The sequence below is a fragment of the Tinamus guttatus genome, unplaced genomic scaffold (assembly GCF_059628265.1).
Source record: "Tinamus guttatus ecotype Peru unplaced genomic scaffold, ASM5962826v1 Tinamus_guttatus_pri_ptg000547l, whole genome shotgun sequence".
Lineage (NCBI taxonomy): Eukaryota > Metazoa > Chordata > Aves > Tinamiformes > Tinamidae > Tinamus > Tinamus guttatus.
This window is the reverse complement of record NW_028289081.1, coordinates 42560-52465: the sequence shown is the minus strand read 5'-3', so window position 1 is coordinate 52465 and position 9906 is coordinate 42560. Positions and strand designations below refer to the sequence as shown.

General features: G+C 42.0%; 1 protein-coding gene across 4 annotated transcripts in view; it reads right to left on the bottom strand.

Moving 5' to 3' along the window:
- Window positions 1–3718: 3718 nt before the first annotated feature.
- Window positions 3719–9906, bottom strand: part of LOC104568933 (melanocyte inducing transcription factor) — a 40947-nt gene continuing 34759 nt past the window's right edge. For 2 of the 4 annotated variants that reach the window (XM_088534328.1, XM_088534330.1), the window contains 4 exons: window positions 9573–9647; window positions 8852–8927; window positions 7525–7672; window positions 3719–5909 (listed from right to left, as the gene is read on the bottom strand). In XM_088534328.1, the coding sequence (XP_088390454.1) occupies window positions 5508–5909; window positions 7525–7672; window positions 8852–8927; window positions 9573–9647 (701 nt within the window). In that variant the 3' untranslated portion in view covers window positions 3719–5507. The remainder of the gene's footprint in view (window positions 5910–7524; window positions 7673–8851; window positions 8928–9572; window positions 9648–9906) is intronic. The other 2 variants (XM_088534329.1, XM_088534331.1) reach the window with 1 other exon arrangement.

Sequence of the window (9906 nt, the reverse complement as noted above, 5' to 3'; positions counted from 1 at the left end):
AAGATGCCTCTGCCAGGCTTGTCAACAGCAGATCAAGACAAGTATTATTAATAAAACAGTGACTTTTTAAAATACACCTCATTGTTTGCAGTGCATTTTTTGTTAGACATCTAGTTTCATTCTTTTCCGTTTATTCAGCTTTAATTCCTTCTTTTCAAAGGGAGCTATTAGCATTATGCTGCAACTCTCTGCTTATTTCCTTATTGCCTCCATTAGAGTATTGCTCCAAAGAGAACACTGGAAAGCGGTGCGGGATCCAGCGGCGCTCTGCACAGCACAGGTTCTTCATGGATTTGTCCAAGCAAAACCACTACGCGATAAGAGAAGCGATGAGAAATGGTTTTATGATTTGCGTGTTTTGAAGTTGCTTCTTCTGCAAGTCGCTGCTTTGCAAACTGCCTTCCAGTTGCCTTTAGGGAAGAAAAGAAGAAAAAAAGAAAAGAAAGAAAAAGAAAGACATAGAAAAATAATAAAGGATTACAAGCTCTGATATGTTTCAGTGACAGTATAACTACTAAGCAGTTACAATTTGCATCCAGTCAACAGCAACTTTCAATATACCTACATTGCATGAGAATAAAACCAGTTTTGCATGAGAATAAAACCAGTTTAGCAGACATAACAGATTCTGCCTGGATGTATTTGAAGTGTCTAACCAAACCTCATTGAAGGCAAGAGCAATTCTGCGTATTATGCAGCACATGCTGAACCATTCCCTGCCTGCTGGGAACCCTTCCCAGTGCCAGAAATTACAGGCTGTGCCCCGACCCCCCTGCAAATTGCAGTGTTAAACCACAGTGCGCGTGAAAGCAGCACCAAGAGCCTCGGCGCTTTCCCAAGCAAACGAGATCCCAGCAGCTACTAAAGTCTCCTTTCCCTCCTCTCCCTAACCCTCCACAGAAAGTTTCAGGCACGTGGAAAAGGAAAAAGCTAACAAGAACTGCCACTGCATCTTCTCTGATACAGATCGGAGAATTTCTTACAGTTTTTACGCCCATGTTTGATTTTTCTTCCTGCTTTTCACCCAGTTTTGCAATCCAGCAAAAAGTAGAGAAGAATCTTTCCCGCGGGTCTCGAGAAATTCACCTCCACAAATATAACACCAGCAGCGCCAACTGCAGAAAGGGAAGCCAGAATACAGAGAAAGTCAATCTTAATTTAAAAGCCATGTCCTGAGCTGCTAACAACGAGAACCTTAACGGTGTGTTAAAATGCCACATTCTAGCATGGATTTAGATTTCTCAAATAATAAATAGTGCTTCACAGTGACTCCTAAAAGCATCTACCAGGTATTAACTCAAATATTTTCTATAGAGGGATGGAGGTCTTTTCCTCTGCATTCATAGCAAAGTATCTCTTTCCAGAATTACCTTTTAAATTGATTTTTTTTTTAAATGGAGCGATGCAGGACAGCTAGTGCTTTTCAACTGCAGGCTTCCTCCTCCCCGTTTCCTTTTTTTTTTTTTTTTTTTCCCTTAATTAACTATTTTAATTAATAATTTAATTTTCTACCACTATCAAAATGAGATTTTTAAAAGACCCAAGCCAATTCCAAAGGACACAAGCCAATCAAACCTTGGTTGCAGCTGAAGATGCTGAGGATGCATCAAAGCCCTGCAGTAGTGCCCGCTCCCCAGCCCTGCTGCTGCAGCAACGTCCATGGACAAGGTGAGGACTCCACGGCATGCGAGGACACGACGAGAGCGCCAAGGAACAAGACTGCAATGGATGAGGACAACAAAGAAGCAGAGATAATACAGGGGGGAAGACAAAACAGGCCCCCAAGCAAACCAGAACTGCTTGCAAATGTTCAGAATAAGGTTTGGGCTGTTGGGATGGATGGCAACCTCATAGAATGACAGGCTCCCTGTGTTGGCACAAAGCAACCAGAGCCCTGGGAGCAGCCAAAATCATGGGCTTTTACTCCAGGTGAGGGACATGGACAAGGTCACCAGCAAGGCACAAACACGGCAGCGCTGCTGGGACTTTAGGGACGCACACGCACAACACCGAGAGTCACTTACACTGGAAACGAGTGGCTGACACACACGTATGTGAAAAACCAAATGCTTTAATCCATCTATCAAGAACAACAGTTCAAATTATTTCATTGGATACATTAATATTGATCCATAATTTACAGTGCTATGGACCATACACAAATTATTGCTGCAGTCAACAGCAGATGAATATCAACATTACAGTACCAAGCATCATAGCAAGAGGCAGTAATTAATGTCACTTTTTCAAGAAATATAGGTATTTATACTATTATCAACATCAGCTTCCCCCCCAGTGCATTTTATGTCAAACAACATAAACGTAAGTGCATTATTTTGTGCTTTGTGCTTTCCTTGTGTACCTTCTTTTTGCTTTTGCAGGCTGTAAAGTTTCATATTGCTCTGTAGGCCAAAAGCAGTAAGGAAGAACTCCATGGTACTCTGCACATTCACATCTGTTGCGTGGTTTTGGCAAAAGTGAGCGTTATTCAATATTCTACCTAGGCCGGATCAGGCCCAGGGTCAGGCAATGGACCCCGCCATTCAAGAGCTGCTGTGGTCAACATTTGTGTCCTCCTCACCGTACCTTGTGCGTGCTGCACCCTGTCCCAAACTGCTGTCCTGTACATGGCCACCACCCCATGTAACCACTCCGATACACAAGAACCGTTTGCATCTCCAGGGAGGTACCATCCACCACACCAGAGCAGCTCCTTGCTGAAAGCAGCCAACTTGGAGAAAGGCCATGACTTGCCGAAACATGGGATGAGACAGCAAGGGAGCCACAGGAGCACTGCAGGTCACTGCCCAATGTAACCCACTGGGCAGCATGCAGGACCACAACGCATGGCTGCTATTGGCCACCAAGCAGCCCAACTCTTGATAAAACATCATTTTTCTTGCATGCTCAGCCACCTCTGCTTAGCACATAGCCAAAAATGGGAAGCTGCGGCCGCCAGCAAGTACCAGTGGTTTCACATAAGCTTGAGAAACATTCACAGTCCAGACTTAGCTCCTGCACAGACAGCACAGGCATCACACCCCCTAAGTCAGTGGTTCCCAGCGCAGCTGTGCGCACCCTGATCCCTCTGTGCCACGCTGCCGAGCTCACCTGTCCAACGGGAAGGGTGACACCACCCATGTTACAGCTACCAGCACTGTACAGCCCTGCTCGTCTCTGCCCATCACCATTAAGACACATTGGGGATGCATCTTTGTCAGGGATGGGAGCAGAAAACCCCTGCCTGCCCTAGACAAGATGCTAGACCATGGTGCATCCCAAGGAATCACCTATCCTGTCCCATCCCGGCTCCATCTGACCTAGCAGGGATGCGCTCCCAAAGGCTGCCTGGGGCAGGCGGAGGGAGAGACATCATCATGAGCAAACTCCTGCTCTTCCTTCCTTCAAAAAGGAAAAGCAAAAATCCTGCAATTGCACCAATGCCACCGGTACGACTCCAGCAGATGCCACAATCACGGAGAGCAGCACTGCCACAGGGGCACCCAAGGGCGACCAACCTCCAAAGGCCACCGCAACCTGCTCGGGAAAGGTTTCAGCTGCCCCATCCCTACCCAAATCACATTGTGTTTCCAAACACTGTAACCATTGTGACCAAGTTTCCTTATATAAAACCTGCCAACGCTGGCACTCAAGTCCCTATCTGTTTTTTTGTTTGTTTTTACCATTATTATTACATATATCTTCCAGTGTAGCACACAGGAGAACGGGGAGCTCTTGTTTTCTCTACGTAGGCACCATGCCGCACTTCAACTTCCTAGAAAAGGTCACCCGAAAGCTTTCTCCTATGCCACACTTCAGTCAGTGCTAGTCCAGGAAGACTACAGCTAGAGTTTAAGGCACTTCATTCTGAACGAGATACGCTTGCCTGCCGCTTGCAAGTCAGTTGTGGGCTGCTATTGAGAAATCCATTCAATCCGTCTAGCTTGGAACACCGTATGTCATCTCTGTCAAACATCTAGGCTCGATATAATACAAGTAAAACTACTGTTATTGCATAGGACTACACTTGAGTAGATAATGCACCAAACTACTTTTACAACATTGTTGCATGTTAAAAATTAATAACATTGTTATCAAGTAACAGTTATTTGCAGATACAGTAATTTAGTCTTTTTTTCTTTTTTTCTTTTTTTTTTTCTTTTTTAATGTCAGCCCCAGTGCTGAAATAAAACACAAATTACTATAACGGGTAGATTAACTACATATTTATGTTTTCAAGCATATTACTACTTTTTCTGGATCACTAAAAATAAATATGTAAGTTCAGTTTTTCTACAGAGCTGTTTTGTTTATTACCTAATCTAAATTTGTACTCACTCTACCTTAAGTGTGTTTAAAAACATTTTCAAAGTGAGACTGTAATATACAAAATATTCTTAAAATCTCTCTTAAAACACAGAACCCTGCATAAAAGCTTCCTTTCAAGTGTTTACAAAGAACACAGAAAACTTCCAATGAGTTTAAAATGTCAAAAAATTGTTGCAATATTAAGAGGCAAATTCTTACAAATGAAATACAAATATATTTAAAACAAAACATTGAGAATAACTAAGGAATTCATGCAAATCAAAATAAACTGTACAACGCAATTTAAAAAAAGAGTAAAGCCAATTAGATATGTACAATGTGCCCAGTTGATAAAATGTATCATTTTTTGTCCAAAAAGTAGATACCGATTTACAGTGTTCCTTCTTCATTCATTGGCAAACCATCATTATATGTTACAAAACAAGAAAAATCTAAAACAAAAACCTTCAACCATGATCCAAAGGAAACCCGAATCAGCTCAGAGTAAAATTAAATGTCACTCTGAGGAAGAGATTCACATCTCCCTGCAATTTCTATTTCGTTCTCAGCAATAGCATCAAGAACATTTTATATCAGAATGAACAATCAGGGTGTTTCAACACTTTTTTTTTTGTCTGTATTCAGTGGAATAGTAATTTTTGTTTAAACACTTGTGATATAATGACCAAAGGTTGAGGGACACTGTATCTTTAAGGCAGTACTATTGAATCAACATAATTACAAAGTGAACTCTCTCTGTTTTGGTTTCTTTACATTCTTTATCTTTACATTTTGTTTCCAAGGAAATGGGTTGCACAGAATTTACAATTCTGCTATGCTCCCTCCCCGCCTGAGTAGAAACAGACTTTTCAGATGTAATTCTATTGCTTTAAGTAGATTTAACCAGTTCAAAGTTCTTGGCTAATCCAGTTCACAGATAATGTACATACGCTGTACAATATTTTGCAGGCGTTGGTAGTTTTAAAATAGAATATACAAGCTTTTTTTTTTTTCCTTCCACAAAAGAAAAATCTAAAAAAACCTCTCTATATAATATATACACACACGCGCACACACACTAGGCTACTGATGAAGCACAAAGGAAAAAAATCAAAAAAAAAAATCTACAAAAGGTAAATTATTTAATCTACTGATCAAGAAAAAGCAGTTTATGAAAGGCCATGCAGAGCAAACATCTGCTAACAGGGATGATCGGTGTCCTCCATGCTCACGCTGCTCCGCCTGCTACTCGTCTTGGACGCTCCAGGAGACACTGAGGAAAGCAGCGGGTCAGTTACCCCAACGGGGGAGAGGGTATCGTCCATCAGGATATCTTCCAGTTTGGATCCCATTTTTGCGGGGACACCGTAAGTGCCAGTCGGCTCAGTCACATTTCCCAGGTTGTCGCTGAAGGTGATGGTGCCATCGGTGAGATCCAGGGTGGTGGTGCACGACAGGTCGGCGTGGTGCTGCAGGAGGTCTTGGTTGCAGTTGTCCAGGACGGGCTCTTGCTTGATGACCCGGTTCACCATATCGGGGGAGCAGAGGCCCGTCGACGGCACGAGGGAGAGGCCGTGCGCCCGCGCTTGCATCTCAAGTTCCTGCCAAGGAGAACAAGAGGTTATTTAAAAAAAAGCACGAATGCAAAAACTCATCTCATGTGGCTTGTTGTGACTATGGCAAAAGCAGAAGGAAAAAGTTACTACAAATATGAAGGCCCAACGCCTACATGATGCTAACTGCTTCCTGCTGAGACAGGGGAAAGGACACTTCCCACGCTAGAGCTCTGCCAAAAATGTAGCTTGTTTCAAGCCAGAAGACAACTCTACTCCTGCACTAAGATTCAACCAGAAACACACACAGAACTTAGAGGAAGGCACTTCAGGCTGTCCACGCAGACTCTGCATGATAAGTTTAAATCCCATCTTCAAGTTTAGTCATGTTACAGATGCATTTGACTGAAGGCTGGTACAAGATGACCTTATTGAAAGGCCTTTTTCCAAATACAGCAGTAGGAGAGATGTTTTGATTCTACGTACGCATTAAATTAAGCAATCACTGCAGTGTTGCGAGTTCTTGAATATTCTTATCACAGAGCTTGATTAGAAGCCCTTTCTCCATTTTCAAACTAAGACAACAAGCTTGCAAGGGCACAGGGCAAGAAAATGGAACAGAAAGAATTTCTCCCTCTAGCCAACATGTCAGAATCACAGTGCCCCCTACTATGTACTTAACCAGAATAAATACAAAAAATGAAAATACAGACTTTAGGTTATTTGCTCCTAGATGTAAGGTTCATTATACAAAAATCTGAGTTTTGTTATGATGATAGAAGATGATGAAATACTTCAGAAGCAATCTGACCTAACTTTGGAACAGCATAGCTTAATGTTGCTCCATCTCTACTCTGGCCAACAGATTGCTCAGCACAGCACAAAACCTGCACCAAAGCACATTCCGGACTACTTATTTTAAGGCTATTCTGCCACGCTTGACTCCGGTCTTTCTAGCTCCATTAGGGAGCACCAGTGTAAGGGTGCCTGGGACCAGCAACCTGCTCCATTACAGCCTTCGTGGTATATGGTCTTGCACTTGATCCTGTGAACTCTTCTTGCATTACTCTTATAGAGGGGTGAATAACATCCAGCTTGTGTTTGCCGTCGTGGATAACAGAGCCAAGAGCCAAGGCTGCTTAGGCTGCTATGCTGGATAAGGCTTCCTATACAGTTTGGGGTGGGAGAACCCACCTCGCCAAACTTCACCTTACAATCTTACAAACCCTAGAGACTTCACCCTACAACAGGGAACAGACAGTAGGAGCAACCCTCGCTCTGTGGATGGAAGAGCTCCATAGCCAGAGCTCTAGGCTATCCTGCTGGAGCCCTTGGAGATCTTGCATTCAGCAAGCTTCTGATTATGATCAGGAAATACTCCAAATATACGTGGTGCTACTCGGAGAAAAAGTTTTACCATATATATCTTTATTTACCACACAGTATGGTTTGCAAAACTATTTTGCTACAGAAGGAGAAAAAAATATCAGCTCCAGGTGCTTTCCTAGATTGCAGCGGTCTAGTGATACCAGCGTAACTTCTATTTTTCTGAAAGAGCCCTGTTCACCATGAATTAAAACAGCAGTTTTCCCTCTAGCACACATTCTGATCATGGCTTCGTGCTGTGACACCACAAGCCTTCACGGCCTCTCTATGGGCAAACCTGTATCCGGAGCAGCAGGTGCCTGTTGGCGTGTTCCAACTTCTTCTGCCTGTTCTCAAGCTCCTTGGTGCGCTGCTGTTCTCTCTGCAGCTTGCGGATGTAGTCAACCGAGGCTTTTAAAATAGTTCCCTTATTCCAGCGCATATCCCTGAGAAATCAGCACAAAAAGAAGTTAGGGATTCCAGGGAGGGTTTGCTTTAGTCACCACCACCATGCCAGCAGCTGCAATTACATCTCGTGTTATCTAACACCCAGGTAAATTATTTTCTTTTTTTTTTTTAGGCTTTTGAGATGCGCTAGAGGGGGCCAGAGCACAGGCTGAAAGGGATGATGCAGTGAGCATCGTCCTAGCTGCAGGCCATCAGGCACAGCAGCAGCTCCCCGGTGCCTCCAAGACTTCTCAGAGATAAGAGTTAGCTCCTAATTTCTGCTGCGTGATTAAAAAACCTGTGAGGGAACTAGAATTCACGAAGAACCATATGTGACTTGGTACTTCGGGGAGGAAAAGACAGGAGATTCTTCAGCTCCCAGGAAGGTAAGCAATAACCTCTTGGTGGCACTATGCCACAGCTTGGTGACAGTAAGGAGGGGAAAGCCAAATACAGCATTGTATCTTGGTGTTTTAGACTTCTCCATGCAGACAAACTTCTTAAATTAAGAAAAAAAAAAAAAAAGAAAAAGAAAAAAAGAAAAAACACACACAACATATACACACACATATATTTAAAGAACTTCTACTGGATGAAAGATCCAGCTGTCCCACAGTTTGGGCAAGGGCCTTAGAGAAAACCAAAGAGCCCCTTCTCAGGAGCTTTTACAGCCTGCCACTACCAGAAAACAATGGAAATTCTCCCCAAAAGAAAATTGCTGCTTTCATCCAGGCTTAAGGGAGACTTTCAAGCTCCAGAGCAAGGAGCTTCCTTGCTACGCAACCAGCACTGGATACACATTAAGGTGTGTTCGCAACAGTGAGATTAGCTCCCTTTCTGAAAAATCACCACAATTTGGGTAAATTGGCAATGAAAGCATACACATAGGGGAATACAATGGCTTTCCAGGGGACTGCTCTCCATTCTCACAAAAACAGGCATAGATTCTGTCTTGTCAAGCAAGCCAAGTATCTACAGAGTTAGCTAAATTGAGAGATTAAAGGTTCACATACGGGTAATTTTCACAAAACTCAAATAGAGTTTTCAAGCCTTTCCAGAAAAGTTTTAAAGTGCTACAAAAAAGGCAAAAATATTTCATTCCATTTATCAAGGGTTTGTTTTTGTTTTCTCCTTTGAATATCTCACTCCCACAGTCTGCTTGGACACATTATACTTACGGGTCATTTGACTTGGGTATCAAAGTGCCTAGTTCTTTAATACGATCATTAATATTAAATCTTCTTCTTCGTTCAACTTTAAGAAAAAAGCAAAAACAAAACAAACATTACAAGCAATATTCATAATTGCAAATTATTCAGCTCCTTTTCCCTACTAATATTAAAGAACCTTAAAAATGCCCTTTCCTATTTTAAGTCATAAAACATTCATCATTTTAATGTTTGTTACTCAGAGCTAAGTTGTTTCTTAAAAAGATGAAGTTCATTTGCTTATAAGTTGTCACACTACAAGTGTATGATGACATTTAAAGCAAGTCATAGATTGAATAACTCAAGTTTTAGATTCAAGTTTCTTTCATTTTTTTAAGCAAAATTTTGTTGAGTTGGTTAAACGAACTGGATCAAATATTGTTCTCAGCAATTCTACAGACACAATGTCTAGGAATGCACACTAATATTCCAACAAGTCCCACTAAAGAGAACACTTTTGTTTGTTAGACCACTTGTTTACTTTGCTTTGGGGAAAAATAATGATCAATACTAGATTTTAGTCGCCAGTTCAGGAGAACTGGAGATATTTGATCTCTTGGCATAACAGAATGAACTACTGCAATACATTAAATGCAGCATCTCACCCAGAAACTTAACACACCAGAATTCCAACACTTAGAAAACATCTAAAAATACTAGAATTAGTGAAAATAGAGAAGAATCAACTTACTCAAGTTGTGATTGTCTTTCTTTTGCCTCTCCTTAGCCAATGCCCTCGCTTCTGACTCTGTAGGAAAAATACATGCTGTGCATGTGAATTAAGTCATTAGAATTCAAGAAATTCAAACGCAACATTTTCAGTTTGTGAAACTTTTGCGCAGGTAGTCTGATGAGACCCATCACATCTAAGTTACTACAATGATTCCAAATAAGTTAGTACAACCATTGCAAAAAAAGAAAAGGGGCCCCAAACATTCACTGAGCTCAGCAAAATACAGTGCTGGGGCTCAGCTCTGGCATCTTGTACCTGCAGAGTTACTGCTCCCATGCTTCCTATATTGATT